Source organism: Saccharomyces mikatae, assembly GCF_947241705.1.
Source record: "Saccharomyces mikatae IFO 1815 strain IFO1815 genome assembly, chromosome: 14".
NCBI classification, from domain to species: Eukaryota; Fungi; Ascomycota; class Saccharomycetes; order Saccharomycetales; family Saccharomycetaceae; genus Saccharomyces; species Saccharomyces mikatae.
In genome coordinates this window covers 417,916-437,928 of record NC_079269.1, presented here as the reverse complement: position 1 = coordinate 437,928, position 20,013 = coordinate 417,916, and the positions used below count along the sequence as shown (strand labels likewise).

The following is a 20,013-nucleotide window of genomic DNA, read 5'->3' as shown; positions in this document are numbered from 1 at the left end:
AAAGGAATCAATGTAACTGAAAAGGGTAGCCAGATTTTACCTGAGACTACCTTCTAACGTTTGAGATCTCGCAAGATTTATAGCCGTATCATCCTCAAATGGCATGTAATGAAATGTAGAATGAATGAAAGTTTATTTTCAATGGGTAATTTTTATAGAATATTAATTATCCGACCTATGTATGGATATATGTACTATGGACATGATAATGAACAAAAGATATCCACTTGATATCTGGCTTACTTCAGCTTTTCACAAAGCTGTTCTCTTGCATATCTTATATTACTTTGCAACTTGTGATCGATTTTTCGTTTTAAATCATTTTTTTTTACAATATACCCTTCCTCGTAAAATTTCCTCCATGCATCGTGATATGATTTGACAAAATCGTCTGGGAATAAGTCATTTTCCGTGGCATTAACTAGATTCCGTGACGTTTGAGGAGACCAGCACTTGAAGGTTGCCGCTGCCAACACCCATGGTAAGAATGTTCTTGACGGTAATGATGTACATAGTTTTTCGAGAATACTGGAGTTATGGTTAAATATTATTCTCTTAGCTCCCCAATTGGATCTGTTCACTGCTATGCTTCCAGCAAAAAAGGCACCTAGCGCTATCAACGAGCCAGGGACTACAGTGTGCTTGTTTTCGTACTCGTTATTAAAAATGTTTTTTCTTGAGTAGTTGATGATATTTTCAACTACAAGTCTAAAATTGGCTATCTTAGAATCCCATTTTCCCCCGTAACAGTCCAATTGACTTGCAAGCGCATTTCTATATTTCTGTAAGCACTTGGTCAAGTGTACCGACTCAATGATCTCATTTCCGGTAGGTATGGTTCTAACTAACAGTTCTGGTGAATTTTGAAACACAGCTGGTATTAAAGGCAATTCGCCGTTCGAATTTGAGGGCTTCTCCTGGTTGTTATAGAAGTTTACCATTGTAGAAGCTGGGTTAGCAAACACCGTGGTAGGCTACAACTTTTGTTTAATTATTTCAGATATGGAGTTGTGTATTTGATATCAATTAATAATACTCCTTAATAACCAAAAAGTCTTGAAAGTTTGTTCGGGCATTGAGCGGAAAAATCGGATCAAGCTGATTCGCAGATGAAAAATAGGAAAATAAGTAATCCAGCAAACCTGAGCATTATCATAAACACCAAAACTGCGAAGCATACACTATCGCAAGCTAAGTAACTCAAATAATCGCATTAGATATCAAATATAATAGAGAGGAATGCTTTTAGGGTATATCTACTATATAATAATGGGCGAATAATATTGCGTCCTAACAGTTCTTGTCTATATAAACTAAAGTTGAAGATAATCATAACTATATCTGCACATAACGAGATAAAGTTTGCTTGGCTTCCAAACATGTCCTTATGAAAAGACGGCACATACTGTCTAGACACCAAAAATACTTTGATATGATGTATAAAGCATGCTTGCTATGCCGAAAAAAATTAAAATAATATCCAACATTGGTTTGAACCTCCAGAATTTACCTTTAGTCTCCGGAAGACTATTGCCCCGCAAATGTAGCATGGATGGGTATATATATACCAATGGAATACAGGCGAGCGATCCTATAACTGAAACAAACTTATCTAAGTTATCAGACCCAAAATAAGCAATTGCTACAACGATAATGACAATAATTGAACGTATGAAATTCTTCAACCATTTTACTCTCCAGTCCAGCTTCCCAGAGTTAGGACGTAATTCAACTCTTGTTGTTAAGTCATCGTGCTTGACATATATTTTGGTGAATTTTGGAAAAAATTTATTTTCAATAATCTTAATAGCTGGAAATAACTGTAAAGGTGTAGACAACATAATTGCAATAGAGTAAAATAATTGGATTAAGTTGACAAAGATGTTGCTTTGAGGCAAATTCAAAAGAATAACTGTTTGAACGTTTGAGCCGTAGGCTAGGTATCCCAATGTAGCTATGGAAATGAAAAGTATTGTGGCTGTAAGAATAACCAAAGCAAGTACCAGAGGAAATTTTTCAGGATTCCTCATTGAGTCCTGAACAGGAATAATTAAGCCAATTCCTTCAAAAGCGAAGATTGCTGTTCCGATAAACAGTGTCCAACGATCCATATTTAGGCCGTATACCACCCCCATTGCTGGTGAAGCCTTCAAGTCGAAAAACAACCTCTTGGCTGTAAAGATGATAACAATGACCAAACCAGCCATGATAAAGAAGTTTGCCAGTAGAGAAGGAAGTGACAATTTCGAAATGTTTCTGATAAAGGAAAGCGGAATAAAAATGATGGTTTGAAATATCATCAAGAAAGACAAAGGTAAAACTCCCGCATGAAACACGTTATCAAGAAACGCTTGTAAATTCTTTGCCGTAAAGATCATATATGCTCCAGAAAATCCAACTTGCGTTATTACAAGGGAAAAAAGAATTATGATTCTCATCCAAGGTCCATACAACTTCAAACCAATATCACCAAAAGAGGACACTCCACATGAAGCTTTTGCCTGCACCAATATGTAGTAGCACCAGTATGAATAAAGTCCAAAAAATGCCAGCATACTTACTGAGAAAAACAAACCACCATTGTGAAAGGCGTTGGGTAAAAATAAGACACCTGTTCCGATAAATGATTTGAGCAATATCAAGAAAACCTTTCTCGTCGAAGTTGTTCCCTTGGCTGAAGGCAGAACCTTCATATGATCAGGCCGAGACAATAGAGGACTTCCTTCATCTTCTCCCCGTATCATCATGTTTGAGCTGTCAGGAATGAAATCATCCTCAAAAGATTCACCAGCAAAATGCCCAAACACGTAAAGAAATTCCAAAAAATTTCGTGTTAAAAAGGGAACCTTATCAATATCTTGTGCAGATGATGTAGATGGCTGATTGATTGAAACACTTTCATGTGAAGTGAAGTCTGAACTAGCGGAATCATTTAATTGATGTTCTTGCCTCTTTTTGTTTACGATAAATTCTCTTCTAAAGCCACCGGGGACATTCAATCCGCTCGCTGATGAGAACTTGGTGTGGTGCTCAATTTCAGAATTTACATCTTCCATAGAACGAGGACGTCTGAGTCGTTTAGGATCCTCTGCTTTGACCATCTTGTAGATATCATGCGTAATGTCACCCCCAGCACTGTTCAGGTTAGTGTTATCTTCATCACTGTCCACATTGGCTGTGGTTATAGTGCTTGCAGACGAATTTTTGGTTGGGTTAACTCTGGGATTATTTTCGCACCCATGAGATACGGAACTCCTTTTGCTGCTGTTCAAATAGTTGAGCCGTACACTGTTTATGATCTCATCTCTGTGAGGTTCCTCGAGAGTTTGAAAATTGGGAGATGACATATCCACGAATACTCTAGAATCAACGCTTTGGCATATATTCCTCGGCGTTAAAGTAGACATTGAGTACTTTCTGCTAGAAAACGGATTTGAATTGAGGACTGTTGATTGGGCCCTTCTAGGAATTTTCATATTATTGGAAGGGTGCCTAAAATTTCCATTTCTTCGGACTCCAAGGTGTTCACTGTCGCCATTGTTGTTGACCATTGACATTGTTTTGTAGGATTCGTTATGCGAATTTCAGATACAGATGAAGTTTTTATGTGTATCAAAAAAAGAATGATGAGGGACTTTGAATCTAGAGAATCAGGTGGCTAGAATGTTATACTACTTCAAACACGAGAGCAGTCCAATAGAAGTGATATTCTACTGTATTGTGAATATTGATTTCTTCACATAAGACTACGACTGAGCTTCATAAAGTTGAAAGCTTCTGTTTAATTGATGAAGTGGCTCGCTTATCTGATCTTACTGATAACATCAGTCATAATGCATGGGTTTATTGAAGAATGACTATAACAAAAAAGGCTACTAGAGCCGAAAAAAAGCATCCTCGGAATATCACCAGAATTCTCTAACAATATATACGCTTCTTCACGCTCTTTTTAGTGTTATACAACAGGTGTTTGTAATATATACATATAACAATCTTACTCGTTTTGTATTGAATTAACTATATATTAAGTTGTACAATAAATGCAAAATTCTGGCTTAACTTATCATGTAATCAAATATGCTGGTCATATCAACGTAACGACGCCCACAATCGTTTAAGTATTTTTGGACGACCTCACGGCCTGTTTCCATGAGCTCTCTGTTTTGTTCTGTTAAGGCTTTAACAGATGATTCTGTCAGCTGCTCACCGGGATAGTCGAGATCACCAGGTAGATATATTGGCTTTAATTCTTGCTTTTTATTTTTTTCACAGTCGAATAAAGAATCGAAATATAAAAGTTGATTGTACAATTGTTTGTCAGTGTATTTGTATTTCATAACACCTGTGCAGCCTTCATTCAGGCAACGTTTACCAAAAACGGAAAGTTGCCTGGTGACAATACCGCATGTGCTGTCATCACACTGTAGCCATCCTGCGTAATATAAGGAGATATGTGCCCTTATTGAATGCTCTATCTGGCTGGTTAACTGAAGAAGGGCAAACGATTGCTCGCAATGCTTACATTGTATACCATTGTAAGACACACGGTAATGATTTGAAGACACAACGCCACCAAAGGGAAACCGTTTATCGCATGATGGGCATCTCAGTTCTAGTGTTACCGTATCTTTAAACCTTTCAATATCTGTGATTGTTGTTTCCAAAGGCTGCAAGTTATTGATATCTTCCCTATTAGTACTACCACCTTCTCTTCTGAAGTACTTCTTACTATCTAAACCAAGCGCTTCGCTCAAACGTACTACGTTAAAACTATCAATTCTTTCTAACAGCCTTTCCACTGGTGCAAATATTTGTTTCTCGAGATAATATTGCGGATCAGGCTTCAAATTGTTACCCTTAATCATTACTTCATTCAATGCATAGGCACGTTCGGCCACAGGAAGAGCGGGCGTGTTTTCGGCATTCTCCTTTTCATTCTGTTTTGTGATTACAAATGTTATGACAGAACCAGCTTTAACTACTCTACCAGCTTTACGCATCCTTAAAGCTACCTGAACTGCAGGCATGTTTTTACCACCTGGATAAGCCTTAGGATCTTTTGAAAGCTTCGTATTGATTTTATATTTGTCAATTCTGATATTGTTTGTTTCCACTTTGATTCTGATGTCTTCTAAGTAATCATACACTTCTTGTAATGCCTCCTCTGGATCCTTGTCTGACAGAATGGTATTCAGGACTTGTATAGAAATATCCCTCGAAAGTGGGCAAAATTCACGGCGCTTCATATCTAACCCTTTAACTTCTAAAACAGTAGCTTCATTACCATTCTTATCCAAATTTACGGTCAAAGCAGCATACTTTTTCTTAGCATGTAAAAGTAACTTCTTAAAAACATTATCAATATCAATTTCCAGCAATCTATAACGCTCATTTACTAGCTTTTTGAATCCTAAACCAATTTTGATTGCGTCGGCATAATTATCACAGCCTGTATCAATCATAACAGAATCTGTATCACCATACACAACAAGAAGGTTCATACTCTCAGCTAGTTGCCTTGTGTTCATTAGAATCTCACGACCCTTATTAGTGACTAACATGGCCAACGGCTTGGCGTAAAATCTACTATTAACATAACCCAAACAACCATACATAGAATTAGCAGTCAATTTAAGGGCTTGTTGACGAATATCACATTGAACCCGCTTATGGGGATCTGTTTCAGTTTTCATTACCTTCTTAACTTCACGTCGACGATCAACCAGATTGGCTAATAATCTCGGCAAGACACCTTGACTCACCTCGGAGGGAGGTACAATAGGTAACTCATCGATGTCATTTTTATTTCTATCCACAGTGGTAAAACAAATATTAAATTCCTGAATGATAGATGGGTACAAAGAGTTAAAGTCCATAACTAAAACATAATTCTTATGAAGACCCTTCTCAGGCTCAAAAACCAAACCACCTTGATATTTTGCCTTCTTAGAATTGGTTGGTGCATCCGTATTATCATCACTTTGCCTTTGTCTTAAAGCTCTGTTCCTACTGCCCTCTTTGTCAGGAACAATGAAACCGTTTCTTGAAAATTCATGCAGTAAGATGTACTCATTTCTACCAGCTCTTGTACCACCTAAAGTTTGAGCCCATGCATTACCAGCCAAATTGGTCAATTGCTTGGTCAATGACAATAATTGAATTCTATAAGATACTTCTGCAGAAATCATACAGTTAGTAATATTTTCCTGTAAAGCCATGGCCATACTATTTACATCATTTTGATATTGTGGATTTTGGTAATCAATGTCTAATGGTTTATGTTCCTTTTCGCATGTCACTTGATACATTTCTGAAAGATCCCAACTCTGACACTTAGGTGTCAATGATTGTCCCATTTCATTAGCAATATCACATATCAGTCTACCAGAACAGATGTCGCTAATGAAAAAATGATTCATACTCGAATTTCCTCTACCGAATTTCTCTGGCCAAGTTCTTCTTAAACGACGACCAATAGAGCTAAACATAGGAATGTTCAGATCATGTAACCTATGGGCCAAAACATCTAAATAGACATTTTGTAAACGATGACCTATAATTACGTCAGGATCTTCTACTTTTAACATGGCACAGAAGCAAGAAAGCATGGCTTTTTCGTTGTTAAATAACCTAACCTGACCTGGGAGTTTCTGCTTAGCTAATGCACCTAACCCTAATGGGAAACTAGTTGACTGAGGCGGTCTAACTAAAGTACATACGTCATCTGGCTTGATGTTTTCAGGTATGGGTGAATCTAATGAGATATTTCTATAAGATGACAATGTTATCGAGACAATTTCTTGCTTGTTTTCCTTTGGATTCATTAATGTCTGCATTGATAAAGACAAACACCTCAGATCAGGCATCGTCTTTGTTGCAAGAGGAGTGATATTCTGGGGGTTATCTACAGAAACTTCAATTGCACAATGAGAAGCATTACGAATTGAATTGAAATCTGCTCCCTTTATATTTAACCAACAGGGGCCCATAATCTTGTTTTGAATAACGAAGCTTTCAAAAATGTTGGAATTACCACCAAAAACATGATAAAAAGTGTCACTCGATAAATCGGATGGAATAGTGTCTCGAGTAGATTTCGGTGTCTGGTATGGAAGCAATACTTTCAGATAATCGCTTTCGGGTGGAATATCAGGAAGCTCAAAGGAATATTTCATTTTTTGTGGTTTAGCACGGATATTATCTAATCCGTATTTATCCATCAGTAATGGAATAATTTCCTCGTGAATATCAACTGGTGTTTTACCCTCTCTTGGAAGGAAGAATAGCTCTCTACACAAACCGTTGATTTGAACCATGGCTGATACAAATTTGTCGTCTTTGAGTTTCACCTTACCAAATAAAATCAAAGTATTATTAACCTCACAATAATCTAACCAAAACAATTGAAAACTATCAGTTTCGGTATCAATTACGTCTTCTTTTTTAACGCTTACGGTAAATGTAGTAGGATCAGTAGTGCTTCGTGATGACCTACTTGAATTTGGTCTTTTAATGCCAATTGGCGTTCCCGGTGCTGTGACAAAGGGTGAGGTTGAAGGGTTGCTTCTTGAATCTATATTAACATGCCTAGTTGCGGTGACGCTTCTCATGGTTCTTCTTTTTAGTATGATATCATCATCATCACTATCTTCCTCATCATTGTTATTAGTAAAACTTTGAGTGGATGGTGGGTTTGAAAGCAATGAATCTTTCAATCCTTTTTGTTTTTTTGTAATCACCACGGGAGAATTCTCCACATCTTCTATTAGATCCTGTACATCGTTTGCGTAGCGCTGTTTCCTGCTTTGTGATTTTAATGGTGAAGAGTCGATTTCTAAATATTTATCTACACTTGAATCTGGATCAATTTTGACTCTTTTAGAAATAGTAGTATCAGAATGTAAGTTATCATCTCCATTGATTCTTTTTACAGATGATTTAAGTTCACTGGTAGGTGAAGAGTTCAAATTTGCCCTTAATTTGGATGGCAATGACATAATGGGTTTCTCTACTTCCCCAGATTCAAACTCACCAAGAATATCATCAAAGTTACTAATAGGAATACTTTTTTTCTGGAGATTTTGTGCATGCGCCAGTAGTGTGGACTTGGAATGTTGAGTACGCAACATATCTGTAATTGGATGATCTTTTTCCCTTTTTGTAGTTTTATTTCTTTTAGAATTCTTGCTAGTATGCTTATTAATGTCTTCATCATCTTCCTCACTATAATTGTCACCAGTATCTCTCCAATCTTCTTCGACACCACGGTCAACGTAGCCTACGCCGTCGTCATCGACAACAAAGTCATCATGCAGCAATTCCTGACGTTTTCTTGCCCTATACTCTTTCTCATCAATTTCATCATATAATCTATCACCGTCAGATTCCTCGTCTTCATAATCTTTGACGGATGTACCATTTCTAGCAGCCTGTAGCTTCCTCAATTTTTCTAGTTTTTCACTTTTAGAAGACATAGTTTCTCTGTATATTCCACGCTCCTTTTTACTATCTTTCAGATGACAAAACTAAGGTAGTTTAGCTCGTGGGTCTGAATTGAAGCTCGTTGGTCTGAATTGAAGTGCGTGCACTGGATGGTTGAAGAAGATATATATTATCTTTTATAAAAAAGAGTTTGGTTCACCATAACTAAATCTACGCGACGCGTCATAGCTAAAGATTACGAAGTTTTTAACGCGTTTTTGGGTTGTGTGATGAGTGAAAAATAGACATTGTGTACGGTATGAGGTAAAGAAAAAAAAAACTATCTAGACTTCTTAAAAATGCATGTTTCTATATATACAATTTAGTGGTATAGTTCGTTATTTATTCTTTCTGCACCTTTTCCAAGATTTGCTTCTTTAAGCTTTCAGCTTTCTTGATACCTTCGGTTTCACCACTACTTAGAACCAAATTTTTTAGAAGCTTGTTTTCAGTCTCTAATGTGTGTATCCGTTTTTGTAAAGATGCCGCAATTTCAGTCAGCTCATGTATTGATGACTCCAGTTCCTTCTCCTTTATTTTCTTCTTCTGATGAGATTTCTTGGATTGTATCAATAGATCCTCATTATCGTCTCCTAACTCCTTTTTGATCAGTTGCTTTTTCTCATAGTTGTGTAAATCTGTATCATCATAGTCTATGTCTTCATTATCAGAATACTTGCGCTCTACAGGTATTTCTTTATCTTTCAAGTCGCTAGAATGTGATCTTTTCAAACTATTTTCGTTGTAAGTGGATGAGCCTATGTCTAAAGTTGATTCGGATCGTATTTTGGTTATTTCATTGCTATGCGTTCTATTACTTAACTTAATGACAACGTTATTGTCATTGACATTGTCATTGACATTTCCACCGTTCTCTTCTCTTGAACTTTTATTATTGTTTCGTGAAGGTTGTCGTTCATTGTGAATATTATCACTTTTCGAATGATTTACGCCCAGTTCCAAAATAGAGCTTAGGAAAGAGGCCTCTGCTACTACGCCGTGCTCACTGGACGAAGAAGGTGAAGTGGATAAGGTAGTTGGTGCAGCTATATCTGCTGATGCCGAAGATGATGGTATTAGGACATTTAAAAGTTCATTGATGTTCTTAAGAATCGGTGTTTCTTGGCTGGTACTAGTATTGACGTTATTGTTAATATTGTTATTATTCCTTATTTTTTTTTGATGGTGATAAGCCATTATTGCTGCAATAGCATCAATTTGGTCATTATCAAATCCCGCAGTAGTCAACGAGTTAAAAGCGCCCTTAGGCACATCAACTCTTGGTAATAGTGTCACCAAAACAGATGTCGGAATAACCGAGTAGTCAGGTACAGTTATATTAGGGGCTTCGTTTAAGGTGTTGTTGTTGTTGTTGTCGCTATTCTTTACTTTACTATCTGATTGTTGTTCTTGTAAATGAGATGTGTTTTGGACAGAAGTAACATTATTTAAGGGAGACGAGCGATTAGGTGCATGTGTCGTTTTATGAAGCAAGTGTGATAGCGCATCCACATCGTTGTTAGAAGTGATATTCTCAGTTGAGGTGATTTCAACGTTTGTGAAGGCACCATGGTCCATTGATGTCATATTGGTCGTGCTCAAAGGGAAATGAGGAGGACCTGCTATGAGGTTCGGCTCAAAATCGTGATTGACCTGCCTATTGTTATCATGATTGTTAGTTTCACCGCCGTTACCATTTCTTTTGTTTCTGGAAGAAAATCTAGATTTTGATTGATCGTACTGAGAAGTTAAAAAGGTGTTCCTTCTTTGTGTTAAGAAATGAGGATTTCTCTGCCTATTATTGTTAGTAGGGTCCTCGTGAAATACGTCATCTCCGTTATTATTGTTGTTATTATCGTTGTTATTATTGTCATTAGTATTATTATTGTTGTTGTTGTCAGGTTTATCTTCGTCTGGAAAGATAAACGAGTCATCGGCAAAGGCGCTTAACTCAATCGCTAGTTGTTCATCCAAGTCAAAAGGGTTTGCATTTATACTGCTGAAGGTGTTTGTACCGTTATTGCTAATATTATTGTGAGTGGTGTTCACGTTCCAGTCAACATTAGAGAACTCGTTATCCAATGATGGTATGAAATTATCGACGTAGGCCAACTGCTCCAGGAGTATTTCTGGCGTGACAGCATGGTCATATAAATTGGTGTGACCTCTAGTGGTGACATCACCTACTAAGGGACGTCTGTTCTCGGTGTTAGCTGCCAGTGACGATGATGATGTGCCTGTTGCTACAAACTGTTCCAATGTATTTACGCTTCCCATACCATTATTACCACTATCGTTGCTACTGACGTGTGTCCCGGTACCTTTGCCAAAGAGGTTTATGAACTCCGTGGCGTATGAGTTGTCTTCGTGGGATTGCTCCTGTTTCATCGCTCACTGTGGAAAATGTGACCAGTAATGGTTATCAGAACTGCGCTTATTGATCTGTGTTTATCTACACAACTGGTGAGGAGGCAAGGTAAATATTCAGAGGGACGCTAATATATGAAATAATGTGCGTTCGAATAAACTCTCTTTCTTTGCACAAATGTAAATAAACAAGGATATACGTTGTTAAAAGCTACACCTACACTGACTGGATTTGATTATAGTTAAATGATGGAAGAAAATTCAAGCAATAAAGCTTGTGTGGCCCAATGACGCACAATAGCACGTGCGACGGTACACCCACTGTGTGCCGGGTGGTATCGGCGCACGTGACGGACAATAAACAAAAAAGCCATAGCAGATAATTATCCCATTAAATCACGATAAAATAAACCTCAATACTCGCCTTTTCAATCACATCGAAGACGTATATAAGCATCCGTATGTCCAGCGACCAAGCATATGATCCGTGTACCGTTCTATCCGTTCCTTTCGGCTGTTGTGACCTGCTCCTAGCATCATTAACGGAGCGGGACCGGCCCTCAGAGAGTAGTAATGAGTCAGTCATCACTAGTCAACGCGGGAGAAAAAGAGAAAGCCCCAGGTAGGTTGTGTGTCATATTTGGCTGAAAAATAATACAGTAACAGTCAGTCACTATCATGCGCGTGCATGTATGTGCGTCTATGTAGGTGTGTATATGTATATAAGTACGGGCGCGTGATGTGCGCTATGTAGTCGCGTAGACTCGACTCGGTATCTTCTTCTTTCTGATCAGCCTCTCTCCTCTTTCATCATTTCTTTTCATTATCATTTATTGGTTCGTTTTTCAAACTTGACCAGTGAAAAGAAACTTTCGTGTAATTGACTTACTTCTTCCAAAGGGTATTTTTGAAAAAAAAAGGTTCTTCTTCACGCTAGAAGTTTACTGTAGACTATTCCTTACAAAAAGACAAGGACGATCATGGTCAAACAGAGTATTATTTTGCTTGTGGAGCATGCGGCTTCTAGAGCTTCAAGAGTTATTCCTCCTGTGAAATTAGCATACAAAAATATGCTTAAGGACCCCTCTTCCAAGTACAAGCCATTCAACGCTCCAAAGCTATCTCATAGAAAATGGCCGGATAACCAAATCACGAAAGCCCCTCGTTGGTTATCGACGGATCTGAGAGATGGTAACCAATCTTTACCAGACCCTATGTCAGTGGAGCAGAAGAAAGAATACTTTCACAAGCTGATCAATATCGGATTCAAAGAAATTGAGGTTTCCTTCCCTTCGGCATCTCAGACAGATTTCGACTTCACCAGATATGCTGTAGAAAACGCTCCAGACGATGTTAGTATCCAATGTCTGGTCCAATCGAGAGAGCACTTGATCAAGAGAACCGTGGAAGCATTAGCTGGTGCCAAGAGAGCTACTATACATACCTACTTGGCAACTAGTGATATGTTCCGTGAAATTGTCTTTAATATGTCTAGAGAGGAAGCTATTTCCAAAGCCGTGGAGGCCACCAAATTGGTTAGAAAACTAACCAAAGATGACCCTTCACAACAAGCTACTCGTTGGTCCTATGAATTTTCACCCGAATGTTTCAGTGACACACCAGGTGAATTTGCCGTGGAAATTTGCGAAGCCGTTAAAAACGCTTGGGAACCTACTGAGGAAAATCCAATCATTTTTAATCTACCAGCTACTGTAGAAGTTGCTTCTCCAAACGTGTACGCTGACCAAATTGAGTATTTTTCCACCCACATCACAGAACGTGAGAAGGTTTGTATCTCCACACATTGCCACAATGATCGTGGTTGCGGTGTTGCTGCCACCGAGTTAGGTATGCTTGCTGGTGCCGATCGTGTGGAAGGTTGTCTTTTCGGTAATGGTGAACGTACAGGTAATGTTGATTTGGTCACTGTCGCTATGAATATGTACACTCATGGTGTCCCTCCTAACTTAGATTTCTCCGATTTAACCTCTGTCCTAGATGTAGTTGAACGTTGTAACAAGATTCCAGTATCTCAAAGAGCCCCATACGGTGGTGACCTGGTTGTTTGTGCCTTCTCCGGTTCTCATCAAGACGCCATTAAGAAGGGTTTTAACTTGCAAAACAAGAAGCGTGCTCAAGGTGAAACTCAATGGAGAATTCCATATTTGCCATTGGATCCAAAGGATATTGGTCGTGACTACGAAGCTGTTATCAGAGTAAACTCTCAGTCCGGTAAAGGTGGTGCTGCTTGGGTTATTTTGAGATCTCTAGGTTTAGACCTTCCAAGAAACATGCAGATTGAATTTTCTAGCGCTGTTCAAGACCATGCTGACTCCTTGGGTAGAGAACTAAAATCAGACGAAATCTCCAAGTTGTTTAAGGAAGCTTACAACTACAATGATGAACAATACCAAGCTATAAGTTTAGTGAATTTCAATGTGGAGAAATTCGGCACTGAACGTAGAGTATTCACTGGTCAAGTTAAAGTGGGTGACGAAATCGTCGATATTGAAGGTACAGGTAACGGTCCAATCTCCTCTTTGATCGATGCCCTATCCAACTTTTTGAACGTAAGATTTGCTGTGGCAAACTACACAGAACATTCCTTAGGTTCTGGTTCTTCTACTCAAGCTGCTTCTTACATCCATCTATCGTACAGACGTAATGCAGACAATGAAAAAGCCTATAAGTGGGGTGTAGGTGTCTCCGAAGATGTCGGTGACTCTTCTGTGAGAGCTATCTTTGCCACTATCAATAACATTATCCATTCCGGTGATGTATCGATTCCATCTTCGGCTAACTCTGAAGGCAAGAGTGCTGCGGCATCTGGCTCAGCATAAGAACTTTTCCTTTAAGCAAGACTTGCTCGCGTCTATTTATTTCTATACTTATTTATATACTTAACAGAAACACGGATGTCTATATTAGAAATTTTACTTTTGGTATTTTTCCAAACCTATTTCTCGTTTTTTGAGAAACTTCTTGAATCAAATGCTTGAGGGGTGACCCGAACGCTTGTTTGGCGGTTAGTAACGAAATTGAAACAAAACTGGAGTTAAGAAGAGAGATCAAACTAGACCTACAAGGATAAAGGACACCATAAGCTTGTCACATAAGGTGCAGGTATACCGTTGATTGAAAATTTGTGATAGGGACCATACTACTAAGAAATAATTGAAGAACAAACATCCAACAACAATGAAAATACTCCTATCTAAACAGCAAACTAGAAAGATAGCAATAGTTTCAGAAACACATGGATTGGTGTTTAGACCAATTGATAACAAGACGTCCCGAAGATCTACGTGTGCTGTAGAATTGGTTCCAAAAACTGACTTAAACGGACGTGGTTTCAAAAAACTTTCTCGCCATGAAATATACGGTTTCATTGGTCTGATAGAAATCGAAGGCCTTATATTTATAGCAACCATAACAGAGAAATCTAAAGTGGCTCAACCAATTCCTAATAAAACGGTCAACAAAATATATGCCGTGGATTTTTTTTGCCTAAATAATTCTAAGTGGGATTTCATGGACATCGATTCCGCCGGTTATCCAATTCTTACCAATGACGGAGATTTTACATCAAGCTCACGTCCAAGTATTTCCACACGTTCCTCTAGAGCATCCCTACATTCTTCTTCTTCGAGGAGTTTAAATGCTCAAGATCAAGTTTCCAAGCACCCATGCCATGAATTAAAAAAGCTACTATCAAATGGATCCTTTTATTACAGCACCGATTTTGATCTGACTTGCACATTGCAGAAACGTGGATTCACGGAACATTCTTTGAGTTTTGATAATTTTGACAGGGAGTTTATGTGGAACTCATTTCTTATGGACGAGATCATTACATACAGAGACAGACTAGACATACCGACTAAGGAATTGCTAGATGAACAGGGATTCCTCACGACCGTCATCCGAGGGTTTGCAGAAACAATTTTCAGCTATATTAATAAATTGAAAGTGGGGCTCACAATTATCTCCAGACAAAGTTGGAAAAGGGCAGGTACAAGATTTAATGCACGTGGTATAGATGATGAAGGGCATGTAGCAAACTTCGTTGAAACAGAAATGATCATGTACTCTTCTCAGTATTGTTATGCCTTTACGCAAATAAGGGGTAGCATTCCGATTTTTTGGGAGCAAGATACATCATTGATAAGTCCAAAGATCCAAATTACCAGATCTGTCGAAGCTACACAGCCCACCTTTGATGAACACTTTATGAGACTGTCGAAGAAATATGGGCCAGTTCACATAATCAACTTGTTGTCCACCAAGTCTTCAGAAATCCAATTATCTAGGAGGTATAAGGAGCATTTGAATAACTCAAACAAAATGGAAATTGGTAGGGATGTATTTCTAACGGATTTTGATTTCCATAGGGAAACTTCTCAAGATGGCTTTGCAGCTGCAAGCAGGATTATCCCTAAAATAAGAAACACAATTTTGGCTGCCGGCTATTTCTCGTATGATGTAAAAGAACAGCGATTAATATCCGAACAAGACGGTGTCTTTAGAACTAATTGTTTGGATTGTTTAGATAGGACTAATTTGATCCAACAAACGATTTCACTAAATGTATTCAAGCTGTTTTTGGAAGATTTTCGATTGATTAAACCAAAAAGCTTCATCGATGATAATGAATTTGTACAAAAAGAGAACGTTTTATGGGCCGATCATGGTGATCAGCTATCACAGATCTATACTGGCACAAATGCTCTAAAATCTTCATATTCTAGGAAAGGTAAAATGTCTTTATCTGGTGCTCTTTCTGATGCAACAAAGTCCGTGAGCAGAATGTATATCAATAATTTTGTGGATAAAGGGAAACAGCTAAATATCGACACACTTTTGGGCAAACTACCGCATCAGCAAGTTGTTGAATTATATGATCCAATCTGCGAATACGTTAATGAAAGACTTTCAGAATCAGAAGATGAATTTACCACACATTCTAGTATAAATTTGCTTGTTGGTACATTTAATGTTAATGGCAACTCTAGAAAAGCAGATCTATCTGAATGGTTGTTTCCTATTGGTGATAAATTTAAGCCTGATGTCGTTGTTTTGGGGTTACAAGAGGTTATAGAGTTGACCGCAGGGTCTATTCTAAATGCAGATTATACAAAAAGTTCTTTTTGGGAGACTATGGTTACTGACTGTTTGAATCAATACGAAGAAAAGTATCTTCTTCTTAGAGTGGAGCAAATGTCTTCACTCTTAATATTATTCTTTGTGAGGTCGGATAAGGCCCATAATGTTAAACAGGTAGGAGGGTCTAGTAAAAAGACAGGTTTTGGTGGTATCACTGGTAACAAAGGTGCGGTAGCAATTAGATTCGATTATGGGGCAACATCGTTCTGTTTTGTTAACACACATTTATCAGCTGGCGCCAGTAACATTGACGAACGTCGTCATGACTACAACAACATATACAGGAATATAACCTTTCCAAGATCTAAAACAATACCTCATCATGATTCATTATTTTGGTTAGGTGACCTGAATTACAGGATAACCTTGACGAATGAAGAGGTCAGAAGGGAATTAAGGGCTCAGAAAGATGACTATGTTGGTAGATTGCTTCAATACGATCAATTGACTCAAGAAATAAACGAAGGCGTAGTATTCCAAGGATTTAAAGAACCAACCCTTCAATTTCGCCCGACTTATAAGTATGATTATGGTACTGATAATTACGATACTTCTGAGAAAGCAAGAACCCCATCTTGGACTGATAGAATCATATATAATGGTGAAAACTTGCATCCGTTAGCATATTCAGATGCACCTTTGAAAATAAGCGATCATAAACCAGTTTACGCTGCATATAGGGCAAATGTAAAGTTTATCAATGAAAATAAGAAACTCGATCTAGTTGAGAAACTGTATACAGAATATAAAAATGCGAATCCCGAAAAACTAGCTAAGAACCTTGAGGAACATTCGCATTCAAAGCCGGAAAATCGAAAGGAAAATACACCTTTGGATGTAACCGTTCAGTCAGCAGGTATAACACTAATTGATCTAGATGACACTTCCTCCTATGTTCCGCCTCCCCTTCCTGCTTCCCGTTCCCAATCATCCATTATTGGCTATGGAGAATCTTGTACAGACGTACCTCTCGATAAGAGTAAACATAATGTACTTCCTCCTCCCCCTCCTACCCCAAGACATAGTAAGGAAACTTCACCTAAGCCGTCCGCACTCTTAAAAGATACCCCTATTACCAGCGTATCGCCATATAAATCTGAAAATACTCTTATTGATCTAAAGAGACACATCACGCCCAAACCACTACCGTCAGCACCAGCTATGTCAAGGCCTGTTTCTTCGCAAAAAACTCCCATATCATTACAGGATCATACAGATACAGTAAATATCAAAAGAAATATTTCTCCACCTTGTACACCGATCAGAAGAAAGAGTAGTGCCACCCTGAATGAAACCTCCGTATCTACCGAAAATTCCCGTTTGTGTTCTATAGTAACTACTACAAAAGACACTGCTGTTTCTCCAAAGGCTCCTACAAAGTCCAAGAAACCACCAATTGCCAAGAAACCCGAACATTTAAGCGCTGTCGGTAGCAAGCTTAATACTACTCAAAAAGATTCAATGAAAGTTACCTTGTCGGATCCAAACTTTGACGAGCTACTGCTTTCGAGGAAAAAGGTTACACCCAAAGTACCTGCGAAGAAACCTGAATTGGAGAAGCTAGGCATGGATTCATGGAAAGTCCGTAATCCTATCTAAATTGTTTACTAGCATTACGCATTTTATAGATATATATCATAACTGTTGGTTAGGTTTTATAGGCCTTTATTTATCTTCAATCAATGTACTCCGTCCATTTTAAAAATTTACAATAAGTATTGTTTTAGCTGTCATAAAAACGCGAATACCTTTAGATACAGCGCCTCTAACTTCCATCAATGGCTTCTTGCTTTACTAAGTTTTCTAGCTTTTGCTTCAATTCATCTATTTCCTTATCAACTTTTACTATACCAATCTTTATTCTGTCAATTTCTTCCTGTTCTAATTGTTTGGAGTATACGCAACTATCGGTTTTGTTTGAAGGTAAAACATTTCCTGGTCGGCTCATTAAAATTCTAAAAAAATCTTCATTTGGCTCATTAAATACAATTTCATCAAAGTAAACAGAGCTAACTTCTGCATCTTTACCGTTATGGTTTGTTGTATCCTGTTCATTTCCATTGGTGGAATTTGATAAAGGATTTATATAAGGATGAAGTCGTAACCGATGGTAGAAGTTTAGGACTTTCTCATTAGCCTCCTCCACAAAGTAAATCTTGATGTTTATATCAAACTCACCCCACCCTGTTTCAGTCAGTTCGAATGGAGGAGCTTCTATGGACCTTACAGGGTTTGGATAGGTATCATGGAGTTTATATACGACCTTCTTGATGAAGTAAGATATGTCTTCATTTTGTGGGCCTCTAACAAAAATTGTCCATAAATGAGTATGTTCAGCAGGAGCATTAGGTGGTTTAACGCTACCCATCTTTTTAGCCGTATTGCCATATATTATTGGTCTGCTTACGGATAGAGTTTTGATTCGTTTGCTTACTGTTGGAGCCATCTTCAATTATTTTATGGTGCTGCTACTGGAGTGTTGGAAACAGATTTAACTAGTGCTTGGCCAATATATAAAATATTTATTCTTCTTTATTATGTATTCAGGACATCTACCAAATGATGAAAAATTATTGGAAGCCGAAACGTTATCACGTCATCCGAGTACCGAATAGTTCGAAATATATAAAAAGCATTGTAAACAATCCCAGAAACAACTTAATTCTGAACAACATGTAGGACTTTTAACCAGTAAGATCTAATCGGTAAAAATATAAGTATAAATAATGGCTATCGAAAATATTTACATAGCCAGACATGGTTACAGATCAAACTGGCTACCAAAGGGGCCATATCCACCGCCTCCCACTGGCATTGACAACGATGTCCCACTTTCAGAACATGGCGTTGATCAAGCACACGAATTGGCAAATTATATTTCTAAACTAAATGCCAAACCTGAAATAATCTTCAGTTCCCCATTTTATCGCTGTTTAGAAACCAGTCAACCCACAGTGGAGATATTAAAAACTCCATTATATGTCGATCGCGGTGTTGGAGAATGGTATAAACCTGACAGGTCCATTATCCCGGAACCAGCTACACATGAAGTTATGAGTAAGTTTTTTCCAGCCATGATCAACCCAGATTGGGAACCCAGTATTATTCCTAGTAACAAAGGTGAAACCGAAGAAGATATTTTCGAGAGGTGTCGTAAGTTTTGGCCTGTCTTTATTGAAAGAGTAGAAAGAAAATTTCCAGATGTTAAGACCATTATGATCGTTACACATGCTGCGACCAAATCAGCTCTTGGTATGAACTTACTAAAATTTTCCAGCGCAAAAGAGCCTATTGATGACAAAGGCACTTTTATAAGGAATGGAAGTTGTGCTATTGATAAATTTGAGTTAATAAAGACAAGAGAAGAAATCACTCCATTTAAGGAAAGAGAGTGGAAACTTACAATGAATGGTAATACTTCCTTTTTAACTAATGGAGAAGAAATGAATTGGACGTTCATGAATGCCTTTGAAGCAGGTTCAGACGCCGATATTGAAGCCAGAAGAGCGGCTAAAAGCGGAAAATTAAAAATGGAATAAGAATCGAAATTAATTGTGAAATTGGGTTGTCCTTGTTTTACAGTTATACATTGGCTCTTAATTTCATGATGAGACTATTATTATATGTGTACACATATATATGTATGTATACTATCAAAGTTTAATGAACATTCATAGAATTAATGGTTTTTTTATATGCTTTAGAGCTTTAAAAGTAGGATTCAACAATTTTAATTGACGGTTCTGCTATACAATTATGAAAACAACTCTAAATGACACGACGTCTTCAAAACTGGTACTCACCAAACTATCTTGAGCGTGTGTAGCAACTTATGCTACATTCAGGCGCTCATTACAGACGGCACAGCAGGATTTCATGTGGTTACCCCCAGATTTTGCCTGTTTTTTTTTTTACTATGAAAAATTTTCCGCCATAAGAAAAATGAAGTAGTGCATCTCATCTCATCTCATCACTTATTTTGAAAAGATATCATTAGTTGTA

At 37.9% G+C, this 20,013-nt stretch overlaps 8 protein-coding genes across 8 annotated transcripts; 3 read left to right on the top strand and 5 right to left on the bottom strand.

Moving 5' to 3' along the window:
• Positions 1–239: 239 nt before the first annotated feature.
• Positions 240–941, bottom strand: MIC27 (Mic27p; the record flags this gene model as incomplete). Its single annotated transcript, XM_056225294.1, has 1 exon — positions 240–941. The coding sequence occupies one exon, from the start codon at positions 939–941 to the stop codon at positions 240–242; it is 702 nt and encodes a 233-aa protein (XP_056079127.1).
• A 468-nt stretch (positions 942–1,409) lies between these two features.
• AVT4 (Avt4p) lies at positions 1,410–3,551 on the bottom strand (the record flags this gene model as incomplete). Its single annotated transcript, XM_056225293.1, has 1 exon — positions 1,410–3,551. The coding sequence occupies one exon, from the start codon at positions 3,549–3,551 to the stop codon at positions 1,410–1,412; it is 2,142 nt and encodes a 713-aa protein (XP_056079126.1).
• Positions 3,552–4,055: 504 nt separating this feature from the next.
• POL1 (DNA-directed DNA polymerase alpha catalytic subunit POL1) lies at positions 4,056–8,474 on the bottom strand (the record flags this gene model as incomplete). The annotated part of the gene is made up of 1 exon (XM_056225292.1): positions 4,056–8,474. One exon carries the CDS (start codon positions 8,472–8,474, stop codon positions 4,056–4,058), a length of 4,419 nt encoding a protein of 1,472 aa, XP_056079125.1.
• A 349-nt stretch (positions 8,475–8,823) lies between these two features.
• Positions 8,824–10,869, bottom strand: MET4 (Met4p; the record flags this gene model as incomplete). The annotated part of the gene is made up of 1 exon (XM_056225291.1): positions 8,824–10,869. One exon carries the CDS (start codon positions 10,867–10,869, stop codon positions 8,824–8,826), a length of 2,046 nt encoding a protein of 681 aa, XP_056079124.1.
• Positions 10,870–11,828: 959 nt separating this feature from the next.
• On the top strand, positions 11,829–13,688 carry LEU4 (2-isopropylmalate synthase LEU4; the record flags this gene model as incomplete). The annotated part of the gene is made up of 1 exon (XM_056225290.1): positions 11,829–13,688. The coding sequence occupies one exon, from the start codon at positions 11,829–11,831 to the stop codon at positions 13,686–13,688; it is 1,860 nt and encodes a 619-aa protein (XP_056079123.1).
• A 358-nt stretch (positions 13,689–14,046) lies between these two features.
• INP52 (phosphatidylinositol-3-/phosphoinositide 5-phosphatase INP52) lies at positions 14,047–17,610 on the top strand (the record flags this gene model as incomplete). Its single annotated transcript, XM_056225289.1, has 1 exon — positions 14,047–17,610. One exon carries the CDS (start codon positions 14,047–14,049, stop codon positions 17,608–17,610), a length of 3,564 nt encoding a protein of 1,187 aa, XP_056079122.1.
• A 166-nt stretch (positions 17,611–17,776) lies between these two features.
• Positions 17,777–18,457, bottom strand: YAF9 (YEATS domain-containing protein YAF9; the record flags this gene model as incomplete). Its single annotated transcript, XM_056225288.1, has 1 exon — positions 17,777–18,457. The coding sequence occupies one exon, from the start codon at positions 18,455–18,457 to the stop codon at positions 17,777–17,779; it is 681 nt and encodes a 226-aa protein (XP_056079121.1).
• Positions 18,458–18,737: 280 nt separating this feature from the next.
• SMKI14G2110 (uncharacterized protein) lies at positions 18,738–19,550 on the top strand (the record flags this gene model as incomplete). The annotated part of the gene is made up of 1 exon (XM_056225287.1): positions 18,738–19,550. The coding sequence occupies one exon, from the start codon at positions 18,738–18,740 to the stop codon at positions 19,548–19,550; it is 813 nt and encodes a 270-aa protein (XP_056079120.1).
• Positions 19,551–20,013: the final 463 nt, after the last annotated feature.